The sequence below is a fragment of the Tyto alba genome, unplaced genomic scaffold, assembly GCF_018691265.1.
Source record: "Tyto alba isolate M040663 unplaced genomic scaffold, T.alba_DEE_v4.0 Super-Scaffold_12, whole genome shotgun sequence".
Classification (NCBI taxonomy): Eukaryota; Metazoa; Chordata; class Aves; order Strigiformes; family Tytonidae; genus Tyto; species Tyto alba.
In genome coordinates this window covers 4623893-4640286 of record NW_024881274.1, presented here as the reverse complement: position 1 = coordinate 4640286, position 16394 = coordinate 4623893, and the positions used below count along the sequence as shown (strand labels likewise).

The 16394-nt window shown below is 47.9% G+C and overlaps 1 protein-coding gene across 1 annotated transcript in view; it reads left to right on the top strand.

The window, feature by feature from the left end:
• The first annotated feature begins 758 nt into the window (after positions 1 to 758).
• Positions 759 to 16394, top strand: part of IGF2BP1 (insulin like growth factor 2 mRNA binding protein 1) — a 29416-nt gene continuing 13780 nt past the window's right edge. The window contains exons 1-2 of the mRNA XM_042787383.1: positions 759 to 933; positions 2022 to 2082. Coding sequence (XP_042643317.1) covers positions 759 to 933; positions 2022 to 2082 — 236 coding nt within the window. The remainder of the gene's footprint in view (positions 934 to 2021; positions 2083 to 16394) is intronic.

Sequence of the window (16394 nt, the reverse complement as noted above, 5' to 3'; positions counted from 1 at the left end):
GGGGGGGGGGGGGGGGGAGAGGCGGACACCCACACGGGACAGAGCGTGGATGCGCCCCCCGCTCGGAAGAGGGGTGTGCGTGGAGGTAAATAACGTAGTATTTAAATTAAAATAAATAAATAAGTGGCGGCCGCCCCCCTCCCCCCCGGCCCCTCCCCCCGGGGGCCGGGCCCTCCCGCATCACCACGTGGCTTCCTCCAGCAAACATTTTCACTCATTTTCCAGGTCGGTTTTATTTAGAGGCGGTGCCCGGCTGCCGAGAGGCGTCCGGTGACACTCCAGTGCCACTCCGCCGACTTGGGGGCCCCCGCAGCCGGCGCCACCGCCCTGCCCGCCGCCGCCACCCCGCCGGAGCCGCCCCCTCCCCTAGGACACCCACCCCCCCACCCCCCCCCCTTTCCCTTCCTCCACCAGCCACCGCCCCCCTCCCCAAAGGGAAAAAAAAAATCCACACACCCCCCCCCACCAAGGAAAAAAAAAAAAAAAAAGGACTAAAATAGGAAAAAACAACAAAAAAGAGGGGGGTTAAAAAAAAAAGCAGCCCCCCCCCCCTCTTCCCCTCATTCCCCCCCCCCCCCCCCCCCCCCGCCCCCCCCTTTTAAGCCAAGCCCCCGGCCCGGCTGTGGGGCGGCAGAGCGCGGCCGGAGCCCCGACGGCGCGGGCGCACGGTGGAGCCCCCCCGGGAGCCGCGCTCCGAGCCCCGGCGCGCCGCCACCGCCCGCCCGCCGCCCCCCGCCGCCGCCGCCGCCGCCGCCACCATGAACAAGCTCTACATCGGGAACCTAAACGAGAACGTGACTCCGGCCGACTTGGAGAAAGTCTTCAACGACCACAAGATCTCCTTCAGCGGGCAGTTCCTGGTCAAGTCCGGCTATGCCTTTGTGGACTGCCCCGACGAGCAGTGGGCCATGAAAGCCATCGAAACTTTTTCGGGTAAGCGGCGTTATCTCGCCTTCCCTCCCCGCCCGCTTCCCCTTCTCCCCCTCCCCGCAGAGCTGCGGACCCCCCCCCCCCCCACTCCCCCAGCTCAACCGCTTTCCCCCCCCCCACCCCCCACCCCATTAAAATGTGGGGCCCCCCGCTCCGTTGCGCCCCGTCGGGGCTTGCAGCAGCGGGCGGCGGGGTGGGACCCCTCTTTCCCTCCCCAGCGCTGCACCCCCACCCCCCCCCCCCCAAAAAAAAAGCATTGGGGGGGGAAAAGAGCTGCCCCCCCCCCCCCCCCACGCAGCCCCCCGTCCTGCGTGGGCCGGCCCCCCCCCTCCTCTGCGGGGAGGCCGCCCCGGCGGGGCTCGGCGCGGGGGTCCCGTCGCGGCACGGGCGGGTGGGCTGGGACTTTGGCCATTTTGATTTGAAACTGGGTTTCCTGGGGCATGTGATGTGTGGAGTAGCGCGAAGGTCGCCATGCTGCTCGCAGGGAGAGAAAAAGCTCCCCGGGAAGCAGATAATTTTTAAAATATTTGAATTTTTTTCTTTTTCTTCTTCCCCCCCTCGGCCCAGGTTTCCCCCGCCTCCCGCCGGGCTCTTCCCCTCTTCTCCCCCCCTCCAAAAAAAAAAAAAAAAATCATCATAATAACCCAGCAGCAAAGAAACCCACTCCATTTTCAAAGAGAAATCCATTTCTGCCATGGAGTTACAATTTTTGAGCCTTTTAATGGGGGGGAAGAAATCTGCCCGAAGGACTTCTTGCAGGGATTAAACAAGGCGGAATTAAATAAAGGCGAAGAATTGGTCTCAAAATATTATTCCTCATTTTCTTTCACTCGAAGCAGGATGAACTAAGGAATTAAATATTTCTAAGGAACATTGTCCAGACAGCTAACTCACCACTCCCTCCCACCGCTTCCCATTTGAAGCCAGTCTTATATTTAATAAAATGCACTTGTAAAGGAATCGGAAAATGTATTTGTGCGTAGTTCATCGTAATTTGAATTAAATTGCGAGGTTTCACGTGATAGTATATTATCCAAAGCTTTTTGACCACTCCACCCAGATTTTAAAAAACAGACACATTTTGTTTTTAGGGAAAGTGGAGCTTCATGGAAAACAGCTAGAGATTGAACATTCAGTACCTAAAAAGCAAAGGTAATACAGTGTTTTAATTTCCTTTTTTTTTTTTTTTTTTTTTTTGTTCCTAATTTCTGTTGCGGGAAAAATTAACATAAGATAAAGGAGGCAAAAAATTATACCCAAATATGTGCATGTAAAATTAGAGATGTTGGTGATTTGGCTTTAGATACATCCCCAGCGAGGTGAGAGGCAGTTCTGAAGATCAATGTTTAATTTCTTCTTTTTTTTTTTTTTTTTTTTAAAAAAAAAGAAAACTTCCTCTGTGAGCAAGTTTTGGTTTTGGGTTTTTTTTTTGGTTTTGTTGTTTTTTTTTTTTTTAAATAAATGGTTAAACAATTATCCAGCAGCTCGCCCAAGGTGATAGATGGCTGAGGCGTTTTGGGTTGGGATTTTCAAACTTGTGGCACTGGAAGAATTTCCTAGCCTCGCTCGGCTCCTCTGCTGCGAAATGGGCGATACCTTTTGTTTTCCAAGAGAACTGTAAAATTAAAAAAAAAAAGATTTAAAAAAAAAAAAAAAAAAAGTGAAATTTGCTGGGATTTGATAGTGAGGACTTAAAGAAAAGAAAAAAAACAACATGGGGCTGGTCTCACTGTGCCATGCTGGGGAGGGATTTAAAACCCGGTGAGCGCAGGGCGCTGGCCTAGCTCCTACCCAGCAGCAACTTTTATTTTGGGGTAAGAACTGCGTTTCTTGGCCGTTTCCGTCTACCTGCCAAACGGCTTCGCCCGCCACCGCCGGCCTTGCCCAGCCCGGCCCTCTCCATCTTCTTGGCCCTTTGTTGTTGCGCGCCGGGCTGGCGTGCAGGATGCCGGAGCAGCCCTGGGCACCACGTTCCCCAGCTCTGCTGAGGTTTATATATGAAATATAAAGAGTATTTCATTTTTTTTTTTGCAGAGACCTTCCCCCCTCCTCCCCCCCCAGCTCAAGGAGAGGCCGCCTGGGCTGAGGGCGAGTTTGTCCCCAACCCCAAATAGTCCACGTTGGATCGTGCAGCCCAAAACCCGCGTCGGCCACGTGACGAGGCGGTTACTTCAACGCCCGGGCGCGGAGGGAGGAGGCGAAGCCAACTCTTCCTCCCCAAACTCTCCCAGTTCCTTCGTCTTTCGACAAAACCCCCCTCGGCTGGGCGGTGGGAACCCATTTTTGGGGTCACCCCCACCTTGTCCTCGCCAAACTTTGCAGCCCTGACTATGGCAGAGCTGTCTCCCCTGGCTGGGGCTGATCCCAAAGGCAAAACCCAAAGCCATTTAATAATTTCCTTAGCCAAGATTTTACTATTATTATTTATTTTCTAGCACCTCGTGGCGGGGTGATCGATAATGCTGGTTCCAGGGCTGGGTGACTTGTTGTGGCTTAATTTCAATGAGCAAGGGGTGTTATTGGAAAGGCAATTGCGTTCCGAAGGGTAACATAATAACACTCAAAAGAAAAAAAAACAAAAACAAACCCAAACCCACTCTTTTTTTTTTTTTTTTTTTTTTTTTTTTTGTAGTGCTGCTGGATAATCAATAGGTTGGGGGGGAGCAGATCTCATCCCCCCAAGAGGGTGCAGGGAGGAATTCGCTGCAAATGAGAATATTTCTTTGGTGTCTGTAATTCAAAGAAATGTTGGGGGTGGGGGGTGGGGGGTGGAGGAACTTTACAATAGGTGGAGGGAAGGTGGGTTTGCATTTCTCCTACATCTCCTTCAAGCCTGCTCTGCCTTTTTGGGGGGCTGGAGGGGTGTAAAATGAGTCCCCCTTCCCCCCCCCCCCCCGCGGGTGCTGCTTTTAAAGCGACAGGAGCCGCTTTCGCTGTTGAGCGCTGCGGGGGCTGCGCGGGCGCGGAGGGGCCGGGGAGGGGGGGGGGTGGGGGGTGGGGGTGTGTGTCCCTCCGCCCTGTGCAGCGGCCGCGGTTACTTTGTCTCATTTTGGGGAAGTAGTTTGTGTTTCTGGGTCGGAAAAAGGCAACTTTTTGGCAGCTGCTTGTAAACTTGGCAGGTTGGTCGCCCCAAACGAACTTTTTGGGGGGTAATTTGGTGTATTTTGCTTCCCACCCCCGCCGCCCCCCCCTCCGCCCTGGATAAGGGCTGAGATGATGGCGGGGGGGGGGGGGGCTCCCTCAAAGGCAACTTATAATTTTTTTTTCTTCTTCTTCTTTCCTTTCTGCTTGTTTTTAAGACTGGATTTTCCAGTTTAAAGGCACATAGAACAGGAAATGGTTAATTAAGTGTGAGCAGTGAGGACAAAATCAGATGAGTTTGGTGGGATCTAAACCAAACAACCTCCCCCTCCCCCTCCCAACCTGATATTAATTTTTTTTTTTCTTTAGAAATGTGGGAAAACAAGTCATGAGCATTGGTGCGCTTCCCAGCTAATTTATAAAATAAAAAAAGTTGGATTTTTGGTTGTGTTTTCTTCTCGTTGAAAGTGCAAATAGGAATGCTCAGGAAAACTGATTTGAGTGTTTTGAGAATGAATGTGTCCGGTGAAATTGCATGTTGTAAATAAATCTTTCCTGCTGGTGTATTTCCTTCTTTAAAATCTCTCTTGTCCCTAAACCCATCATAGAAATTAATTGAAAAATACTGAATGTGTTAGTATGGCACAAGAAAAAGTGATTGTTGTGTGTAGCTGCTGCGCCAAAATACCCAAGAAAGATTAACTGATTCAGAGTTGTTTAATTACAGTGATTCTTCAAATAACACTTAAAGCTGCAAATTATGTTAATGATCATGGGGAACCATTTTAACGAAATACTTTATAAGTATTAGACTGTAAAGAAAAGCCAGTGCTGATAAATATGTCGTTTCATTAAAAAAACCTGTGTTTTAAAGTTAGTTTAGATTTGTTTAAGTTATCTCATTGCTGTTTGGGAGTTATTTTTTCTTTAACTTTGCTGGTAGAAAAACTTGGAGAAACTTTAGAGGATTTAAAAAAAAATCTTAAAAATTATTGCACGCTTTATTCTTCAGAAGGTTAAAAAAGAACAGATTCTTTAAGGAAAAAAAAAATTCAGTTTTCCTATTTCAGATTAAGGATTGGTTGGGGGGGGTTGGAACTGGGAAGCTGAAAAGCCCGAAGTCGATGGGGTCGAAAGAATGAATGAATGAAGAGAAGAGGAGGGGTGAGGGGGGAAAAAAGTGAATCCATCAAGCAGACATTCCAAATATGAGGAATGTGGAAGTGAGTCGACCAGAGAGAATGAAACCAAGTAATTGGGGGGGGAAGAGGGAGTTGGGTTGATAACAGTCCATAGACTTAAAATTAAAAGGATATTTTTAAGCAGAAGTCATTCACAACCAACTCATAGATTTTAGAGGGTCTGTGTGCTCCTGAGCAGAGGTGGGAATTATTAAATGTTGTTAATGATGTGAGGATTTAGTGTAAAGCAGAGAAATGGATGGAGAAATCTTAAAATTGGCTTTTTTTTCTTAGTCTTTGTTTCAAATTAATGTTTTCACACTGGAGAAATGTTCGCTTTTCGTGTGCATAATTGTGTAATTAATTGTTTGTAACGAAATATTTAAAAATCTTTCATATCAGGGAGTGTGATTTCTTTGTTTGTCAGCATTAATCAAAAAATGTGCCTTTCTCCCTCGTGGTGGTTGGATTATCTGAAAATTGAACTGAAAAAAGTTTGGTAGTTCTTTTCTATGTAAAATAAAGACACTGTCTTGAAGGTTGAGGTAAAATATGCTTTTAATCCAGGCTTAAGATCATTCTCTTCCCCTTAAAGCAAGTCTGGTTAATAAGTTATAGTATCATTTAAAAAAAACACCCTTGTTTGTAGCAAGAGCTTGAAAATTGAAAGGCAGGATGAATGCTTCTTTCTGAGGATGTCGAGTTTAATGGGATTTGGTTTGTTACTACTTTTTTGATTACCAAAAAGGGTAATAAACTTGAGTTCTTTGCTTTATTTCTGTGAGCCCCCAGCTTTGAGCTAAGAGCTCTCTGCTACTGATTTTGCACCTCTGAGAACTGTAGCCATTTAGAAATTAATATGTTTTGATGATTTTCAGCTAGAAAAACTAGAAATCATTTGTCATTAAATTAGTCATTAATAATTCATCAATAAATTTCATCCATAAGGTTTTAAACAGATAATAAATTTTAAAATATCTGGGAGAAATAATCTATTTACCAATTTACATCCTGAAGTGAGAGAAATGCCTTTATTTCCCCCTTTCCACACAGGGGCCATAACTGGCAAATATGTCCAAGAAATTGAAATTTAACTGTAAGCTTTGTAGCATCAAGTTTTGAACCAATAGAAGACAGAGCCCATCCCATGTAGATGACATTTGTTAAGAGTTTGATGATTTTTAAATTCAGGAGAAGAGAATAAATTGAACTTCCTAGAGAACCTTGGTGGTGTTTGCTCGGACTGAATCCGCTTCTCCAGTTGAATTTGTTTCTGTCTTTGCCTTTTAGGTTAAAAAAACAAGCAAACAGAGATATGGCTAAGGGAAGTTGGGGTTAAAGTACTCGCTTTGAAAATTGAGACCTTTCAGAATTAAAAAAAAAAAAAAATTAAAAATTAAATAATTAAAAAAAAAAAACACGGAGATTTCTGCCCCCCTCAGCCCAAGCCCCCAGGGATGTTAATGTTTTCCAGAGTTACCCAGAGGGTTTGGGGGAGAGTTCAGGCAGCTGGGGATTGTTGAAGGTTGGCCCAGGGGTTTGCAGCTCCAGGCTGGAGCAGGAGGAAACATCTCCAGCCCCTTTTCCCTGCTGGGGTCACTGGCTCCAGCACCTGCCTTTCCGCTGCCTTCCAGATTTGCTGGGTTTAAGGATGATCGAAGGAGGGGTTTTTTTCTGCTTCTTTTAATGATGACACTGGTTTTATAGAACAGTTCTGATGGGGAGAAGTGGGAGTCTAAAGCAAATGCATAGGAAAGCCTCTGGGGCATGCTGGTGTCTCCCCCTTCAAAAAATTAGAGGGGTGTAGGAGAACACTGAAAAATTTAAGAGCCTGAAACCTAGAGGTTGCAGGTTGGTTTTTTTTGAAAAGAAAGCCTTTTAAAGAGGTCGCAGAGAATCTTCTAGTTTTTTTTATTGTTTTCATTTTCTTCAGCAGAGAGGGGGTTTTCAAAATTTTTAGGTGAAAATTAATTTTCTCCATGACTTGGAGGCATTTAAAAGCTTAAGTGAGGATGTGTGCTCCTAAATCACCCACTTCTGCACAGCATTGCTGGCTGCCTCTTTGGGTTTGTGGGTGAGAGGGGCTCCTGGCCGCCCAACAAACCCCAATAAACCAGGAGACAGTGTGGAGGAACAGGCAGAAAAAGTAGTTTGCAAGGTCTGCCTGTCCTCTCTGTCAGGCTTCTCGCAGACCGATGGATTTGAGCCTTTGTGCACCTTTAAATTCTTATTTTGCCCAGTTTGAAATGTGGAAATGATCTGAGGGGGTCCTGCACTGAGTACCTGGCGAGGTAAAAATGCACTTGCCCAACAAAAGTTTAAAAAATGTAAGAAAACAAGCAGCACAGGAGAAAAATGCATCAGTTCTGGTGTCCTACATCGTCCCGTATCCGCTTGAGGTGGCTTTTAGCCGCTGCAGGGAGAGGCATGAGCAGTGTTGCAGAGGCAGTTAGGGAATAGTCTGCTCACCAGGAAAGTTTTTCTTGTCCTTTATTGTATGAAATGAGAAGCCCAGACCCACGGGGGTGTTTGTCCACTCCAGATATGTGCGTAGTGGTTTGTCCAGGTTGTCTGCTCACTACCAGTAAATGTGCAAACGTTGTGGGGAATTGAGCTCAGAAATCTTTTTGGGGGGTTTACCTGAAAACTGTAAGTTTATCCTGAAGGTCATGGAGCTGGGGGGGATTGTAGGGGTCTCGGCTGGAAGGTTTTCCTTGTTTCTGCAGGAGGTGCTGGAGGGGTGTACGTGTCTCTGTCTGTCTGTCCTCATCCTTGCATGTTTTCTGGTGAACTGTGGGATGTTCTCCCCGGGCGGCATCGAGACCCGTGTCCCTGCAGAGGGGACGGGCTGGGGGAACGTTGGCGTTGGCCAAGTGACCTCGGGAGGTCCCTCTGCGCCCGAGTCCTGCCCTGAGCCGAGGGCAGATGTCTTGGACCAAAGCAGCCTCGACGTTTTACACCACTTGTGTGTTGGTAGTGCCCCAGGGAGGCTGTGGGAAAGTTAATGTTAGGTGTTGTTTTAAGCTGGTTTTCTTAAAACCAGTGTGTGTTTTCTGCTTCTGATGAAATAACCCACTGAAGGGGAGTGGAAACCAGTTCCCCATCGGTTTATGTCCAGTGTCCATAGCCTGCTCTTGAAGATGCTGGAGGGGTCTTCACTGTTTTAGGTATATAGATTTAAAAGGAAAAAAAAAAATCATACTTTAATTGAAACCCACTTGGTTTTCTCCTCCGGACAGAGTTAGGAATGGATGGGGCTTTCTGGAAAGGGTCTCGTGAGCGTTGGGCTCCTGCAGCCCTGTCTGGCTCCTGCCAGCCCTTCCCGCAGGGGACACTGCCCGGTTCTTGTCCCCTTCCCTGGGGGTTGGCTTTGTTTTAGGAGCATCTGAAGCAAAGCAAGCTGTGTTTTGATATCACTGTGGCTTTTGGGTGCTGGTGCTGGATCGGAGGGGAGGTTATGGGGTACCAGGGTGACCCATGTGCGTTGGGAAGTGCTTCTTGGGAAACTGTTCGTCCTCCCAGTGTTGCTGTCTTGGGTTGAGCCTGCTCCAGCTGCCTTTCCAGCCCCTGCATGGGAGCTTCCCCAGGGAGGCTAATAACTGGGGGACCGTTTATTGAGATTCTGGAGGCGAGGGGCTGGTGGAGTTTGGTGGGGAGGGAGTGAGGGACATCAGTGGGGATGGTGCTGGGGACAAGAAGGGAGCAGCCAGGAGGGCACTGCCAGGGCAGCGGCACAGGGACGAGAGCATTGCTACTCCACTCTCACCTCCTGACATGAAGGAGCAGGGGAGCATAGCCTTTCCATCAGGGAAAAAAAAGAGAAGATAAACAAACATAAAAAATCTGTCCATCCGTCTCGGAGGAGCCCTCGCGATCCGTCAGGAAATGGGTCATTTATTTTATTGTAACTGACACTTGGGAGCCCTGACATGGTCAGAGCTGAAATTTCACACTTTTCTGGCTACTGTAATTGTCTCGTCCGTATGGAGCAGACTGGATTGAGGAAAAAAAAAAAACCAAAAAACAAAAACCAAAACACAACAACTTAATCCACGGGGCATCCCCAGCAGAACTAGTCCACACATTATTTTTAAGAGTAATGCACCAGGTTGAGTTTAAGATGCTACGAACACGGTCCACCTATAATAAAAGCAGCAGCCGCCCCGTGCACCAGGAACCGCTGGGAGCTGGCAGGGCTCCACGCAGCGCACGGCGAGATGCAAATCCCGCCCGGTCCGGGCGTATTGCGATGTGTAAACAGCACTTGAGATTACAGGGAAATTGATTTGCACAAAAAGGAGAAAGTTTTGATTCTGACGAACGTCCCACTGCAGTTTCCTTTTTTATAAGGTTAAAAGCGGAGATCCTGGGGGACCAGCCTCCTGGATCGGAGTGTGAAAGAGACAGGAGAATTGTGATCTAGAGCCAAATAAAAGGGAAGAGAATAAAAAAAAAAAGGCTCTCAGGGCCAGATTTTCACCCACAATTGGAGCCAGATTTTTCCAACTTGCATTTAAGCGTCTAAATAAAAGCTCAGTTTTCAGAAGCGATTAGCGCCTGATGTGCTGAGCACTTTTGAAAAATCTGACTGTCGGGATTCCTTCTTATTTCTTGCGATTTGGATCTGCCAGCTCACACCTGGGAGGTTTCAGCAGTTACTGGGGCCCCCCCAGGTCCTGCCCCTTCGCCCCCACGATGCCACGGAGGCGGCTGCTGCCCCAAAGGAGGGGGTGATGCTGGGGGGCACAGGCTGGCAGGACCAGGGGAGTTACTTGTCCCCCTGCTTTTTAGCTCTTGGCTGTGTTGAGAGCCGTTGTGTTTAGTGCTTGTGGTGAAAGGTTCTTCAAAGTATTTGGGTATTTTGGGGGTGCGCATGGACATGAGGTGCAGAATAAGGGGCGCAAAGCTGCTGCACGGTGAGGTGGGGATGGAGCGACACCTGAAATGCTCCATTCTCCCTCCTGGCTCTACCTTCTCTCTGACATTTCTCACCAGCGAAGAGCTGGCTTTGCTTAAACTCCTGTGCGATCCAAAGCTGTGGGTTCAGACCTTCTGAGTGTTGCGTGCAGGGAGCTACCTGCAATTAAACGATATCTGTATTCAGGTACCACAAGTAATAGCAGCCTTTACCTGTGAGGTGGTGGGAAATGCTGCATCCTCAACAGCAACGCTACCGGCGTAGGGTGAGCTCTGCAGTTCTGCCTTATAAGCAGGACTATCAATCTTATCCACATTATTCCTTGGTTATTACTGGTCACGTCCAAGCAGACTTGATCACCCGAGTGGGTAGTCAGGTGTGTATATATATACACACACATATATGTGTGAGTGTGTATGTTTTCTTTGCTAGGAAGACATTCACATGTGTTTTGTGATCTCCTGTGGTTCAAGCCTCTGGCATAAAAATATTTACAAACAAATTGATCAAATGAGGAAAGACTAAAAGAAAACTGTGATCTCTCTAAGGAAGAAGAGCTTGTGGCTGCTATAGGCTTTTATGGAGTTGTTTGTTGGGGTGTAATTTCATGAGAAGCCAAGAACCTCATATAAGTGTTGTGCTTTTAGGCTCGGATTCACAAGGCTCCTAAGGACGCGCTTTTCAACAGGGAAGCCATCCTTTTGAAGTTAATAGGGCTGCTTCGATGGTAAAATGAGGCATGTGCTGAATTTGAGCCTAAATATACAACTTTATATGAACTTTATATAGTCATTGTTTAGTGTTCAGTTACAGCTGAACTAATAATGCAACAAATTTCTCTGACATCTGTAGCCTCTTCTTGCTTATGGCAGAGATGCAAAGTGGCTGTGACTTTTATATGTGATATGTATTGGGGGAAGAGAATATTTGTGACTTTTTAAAAGCTGCAGTTTGAATCAGGAGCTTCTCCAGGTGAGCCTTTTTCCGCCCCGTGATATTGTTCCTGTGCCTTACTGGCTGCACACCCCTGCATGCCTGGCATGAATATTTGCACAGCGCAAATTTTATGTTTAGTTTCCCCAAATACTTGTTCATGCAACTTTGAAAGCTACTTTCTGCCACTGTTTGTGCCAGTAAAACTTGGCGATGTGAATGTTTATGGAAGGCAGACAGGAGAGAGGGCACGAACATGTCTGAGGGGAATTCACTTAGGAAAAAATCCAGATCAGATATTCAGACAGCTTTGTGCTGGATTTCCTGAACGGTGCGTTGAATTTATTTGGTGTGTGTTTGTTGGGTTGGTTCTTCGTGTTGCCTGTGCCAAAGTGGTGGTGGGCTTTAAATGGCTTTGCTTCAGCACCGCTATTTACTCTGTAATGAGGTGAATGGCAGGGGAGTAGAAAAGCCCCATCTTCGCTGTTTCCCAGCTCCTGCCCTGTCCTACATGAGTCTCTTTTTCCTCTTATTCATGACCCCTTGCTCAAAAAACCCAACCCCAAACTACCAAACATAGGGTATCTTCCCTAGTCTGGAAGCTTTACATCTCCTCTGCTGCCGGTCCAACTTTAGTGGGGTGAAGGAAGCATCTGGGGGGGTTTAACCCTCTCCCAAACCTGAGCAGATGCCTGAGGAGGAGCACGGCCGCATCCGCATGGGCTTCGTAGCAGTTGCTGTCTTCCTCGGTCAGGCTGCCCGTGGTGGGTTCGTTGGCATCTTTCCTCCTGCCCCCAACGGGTGATTATGTGAGCTCTGTGTGAGAAACCTTAATTTCTCATTTTTCAATGAAAAGTCTAGGTTGTGTTTTCTTAGAAGAGTTTTGCTTTGCTCTCACCTCCTTTCTGAAGAGGAAATGCAAGAGAAAGTGAGTCTGGCTTCAACCAGATTTGGTGAAGAACTTGGTTCTTCTGTTTAAAATTTATGCGGGAAATGAAGAAGGGGGAAAAAAAAAAAACAAACCTCATTTGTACTTTTTCAGCCGGGTTAGTTTCTTTTCTTTACCTTCCCTTAAACAGAAGAACGGAAGCATTTTGATTTCACTTGCAGTTGTCAGTGGAAAACACGTTGCAGTTGTAACTCAGTTGGGGCTCAGGTGGAGCCCCGGCTGCGACACCAAACTTGCCCCGACCCGTGGGTTGTCCTTGTCTGGACCTGCCAGGGCTGGAAGGGGCTTGGGGAGCTCCTGGCTGGGATCTGGGCGGGGATTTGTGCCTGACGTGTTGGGGACAAGGGTGCCGCTTGCAGCCCGAGCTGCTGGAGGTCTGAAACCCCTCCCTGCCACCTCCCCACCCAAACTGGGAGGACTGGCAGGTCTGAGTACGGCATCACGGGTTTTAACTTGAGTTTTAGCAAAAGGGTCTCCACCCTCAAATTAAGTTCAGAAGATAGCATAATCCATGTTGTAACTTCTGGATTCTCCCTTTATGAGTCTGCTTTGATCTCGGAGGGCTTGTCTGCATGCAATCGCTGCACTGGTTCAACCTGATTTGGCTTAAAACAGACCCGCTGCCACTGGCACAGAGCCCCACACGGAGACTCTCTAATATCGATTTTTGATCCAGGCTTATCTGACCAATCTGTACCTGCCAGGCGGGGGCTGCGGCACCGTGCTGCTCTCCGGCACTGTCACGTTGCAGCGGAGCAGCCCTCAAAGCTGCTGGTCCCTGTGCTGCCTCGTCTGCCGCCGCCTCCTCTTCCCGACACAGACCTCGATCAGAAAAACCCTCAGAAGTCACAAGCCGTTTTGTTTCCTCTTCCTTACTCGTGCTGGTGCTGGCATGTGCTTGTGCATCTGAAGCTGCCGGGGCTCTGAATCCTTGCAGCTCCCCTCGGCTTTAACGAATCCCTCCTTATTTCCCCTGCTTGAAGTTCTCTGAGCCTGCGGGGTTTGTAAGATCTCTAGTAAGAGGCCAATACCCCACTGTCCAAGGGGAATGGAAATACAGAATAAAAAGATGTTCCTGGCCAGGAACGCTGGAAATACTGAAATTTTCAGTAGACAAAATTATATGAAATGTATCTGAGTGACACCTGTCAATCACCCTGGTAATGATGCTTAATTCTTCAGAAATTAGAGTGGTCCAAGACCCACCTGAGAACACGTGCTGACAGTGTTTGGGGTTCCCGTTGTCTCTAACTGTGTGGGAGCTACCCAAAGCTTCACTTGGCTGCTTTGCAAAGCCTGAGCTCACCTCAAAGCGTCCCTGAGCCTGCAGCACCATCAGAGCCACTGGGAACCAGTTAGAAATGTGTCTGGGGAACTGGAGGAGGGCAGAGGTGCCCTCTCATGGCAAGGGGAACTGGGTGAGAGGTGCACGGGTGGCATCGAGCTGCCTGCGGAAACCCCATCCCCAGCACCCTAACGAAGGCAGTAATTAAGGGTGGGAGGTTGGCGTGGCCACGCTGTGGGTTTCACACCATCTGGGCTTTTATTTGAAACGTTGTTGGATTTGGGGGAGGATGGCAGGAGACGTGGTGGTCTGAGATAACTCCTGTCTCGGTGGCTGATGTCGCAGCTCCTGGAGTCAAGTGGCTGAGTGAGAATCCACGCTTAGGACCTTTTCGATTCAAAGTCAGCCCTGGTGTGTGAAGGGAGATGCTCTGAAATGTGCAGAATGCACCAAAATGCAGAATATACTTTATCTAGTGTGTGCTGTTATTCAGGTTTTTATATCGGCATCAGGGATGGAGGGAAGCTAACAGCCGTGTGGGGTTGACAGTGCTCCCTTCCACGCTTTGAGGACACGCAGGTGATGCTGTGTGCTCCCTTGCCTGGCTACTTTCAGAGTTTGTTGCGTGGTGCTGCGCTCTGAAGCAATGGTCTCAGGAGTGCTTCGAGGTGTACGGGTAAAAGATGGGGCAAGGAACAAGTCCCACTTCTGCCACCCCTCCACATGTAATGGTCTGCAAGAAAATTTGCCTTTAAACATCACATTTGTTGGCATGTTCATAGTCCAGGCAGTGCCAGCTCAGGGGTTAGGTTTGATTGAGCTCAGTTTGAGAATTGAAGTTTTAGATTTTTCTTAACAGATTAAAATCTCTCAACGTGTCTCTGGCTGCTGGGTGACAGTGGGACTGAGCTGCCCCGGGGCTGGGAGGGAACTGGTGTGTTATCTGCCACCCGTTTGTCAGAGGCACCGTGTCCAACTGAGGTTTGGGGTTGGGTTGTCTGTCGGTTGTGGGAACGACCAAGTTTAGCTGGGCTTGGCTTTGGGGCATGTTCAGAGCATCAGAAAGAGCCTTTCAATATGTGGCAACCTGCCAGCAAATTAGAATGGAGAGATAATGCAAAATGGATGCATTGTATAAAACTCATCCATCTTTCCTCTCTATTACTTACTGTCAAACTTGTCCTGTCCGCAGATACTTGATGTATTGACTTTGGCAAGGACTAACTTCAGAGGTCTGGGGGATAACTAGGGTCTTCCTCTGGGCAAGTTGAGGGTAAGGATTTTTGAGATTTCTTTGAGATTTCTTGCATCTTTTGAAGCACCGAGGTATTGGCTCCTCTCAGAGGTTGGCACTTAGCTGGGTGGATGTGGGACGTGCTCCATGCCAGCACTGTCTATGTGGGATCAGTGGGGAAAATGAGGAGTGGAAAGGTAGCACAACTGTTTAATAGAGGAGGAAATACGAGACAGAGGATTTTTCCCAGCTCTGGTCATCAACCCATCTCTGTCCTCTGCACCCGAGATGCAGCAGCTCTTCTAAAAACAGGAATTAGTTCAAGGTTTTCAAAGGGATGCTCGTGGACAACTCATTCTTGGCAGCTTCCTGAAAAAATCTCATCAATTATTAGGTGGTGATTCTCTGTGTACAAAGTGGTTCCGAAAAAGAGCTAATGGAGAGAAACCAATTAGACAGATTTATTAGCCCAAGATCAAATTCTGGTTGGTGAGATGATTGATGGAAAGGATTAATAATGTCATGCTTGCTTGCCAGAGATAGCTACAGGCTAAGGCAAGGGGGTCTGTATGAGACTCGTGCACGGATGATGTGTTTCTCCAAAATCCCATGGCTGGTTCACTTCTGCGTCCCTCCAACTGCAAGAAGCCAAATGTCTTTGTTGCCTTGGCCTGATCTCCTCAGGAGGGGCCTCTTGGATCATTTCTCTTCAAGGGATGCGCCTAGTTTTCTCTGCTTTTCTTTCTTCTACTGCTGCTTTCATCTCATCATTTTACATATTTGCATATTTCTTTCTTAACCCCCTCTTCCTTTTATCCCACCCCCAAATCTCTTCCCCGTCAGCCACCCTGCAGCTCTGGCTTTGCTGATGCACAGGCGCAGCTGAGACTCCTCTCTTGCTTTGGCCAGATCCCCCAGTGAACAGCAGCCACTGGCCACAGAGGCTTTTCACTGGTGTGTTGTTACAGAGAAGCTGGTTCTTTGTGAAGATTTAAGATACATGGGCAAGCAGGTCACTGGGGTTGGGAGGAAGGAGGATAGCAACTCAAAATAACACAAGATGCTTTCAGAAGAAAGGGTGTTGGAGTTTAAATTTGTTGCATTGATAACATTAAGCTGAGGTCTGGTGGGAGAAGGTGTTTTGGAGTTAGGGGGAGTGGTTCTCTGGGAGACCTTGGCTTTTTCTTTATGGGAGATAAAGAAAAGTCATTGTTTAAATCGGTGTTTTCTGAGCAGGCTGCAAGCTGGGTCCCTTTCCAGGACAAGAAAAGAGGTGCTGCTTTTCTTTCCCATTCCACCCCTCCTGGATCCTGCGTAATTCTAGCACATCTGGGGGCTTTTTGATGGCTTTCTACTGCTTTTTCTCTTGCGCTGTGAGACTATGCCTGACCTGCCCCGTATCACAACCCATGTCGTAGTCCAAATCTACCTCAATCAGCAGCTTCAGCAGTGAAGCCAGGCTTTGAAGTGGGGGGCACAAGAGGGGTACAGGGGGCCCGGGCAACGCTGCAGTGGGGGCCCAGTGATGGGCAGCGGCATGGCCAGGAGAGGGCAGTGATGACCTTAACTCCGGCAGAAAAATTCAGCGCTCTAAAAAATGCCCTTAATTTAAGGCTCAATCCCAACCTTTAGGAAATGCTAGCCCAGATCTGTGTTTTTTTTTTTTTTTTTTTTAACTTATTTGCTCAAACTGAATGTTCTTGATGTTTGACATTGTGGCGTTAGCGCTCAAAACAAATGTGATGCCTCCAGATCTTAGAGCTCTTGTTTTAGGCTCGTTGGAAACTTGGGGGAAGAATTTTCCATGGTTCCTCCCTATTCCCACATTGAGGTTTTTCTTCCAAACCACGAAGGCTCTGAAAGTTCAACCTGGACCTGCTGCA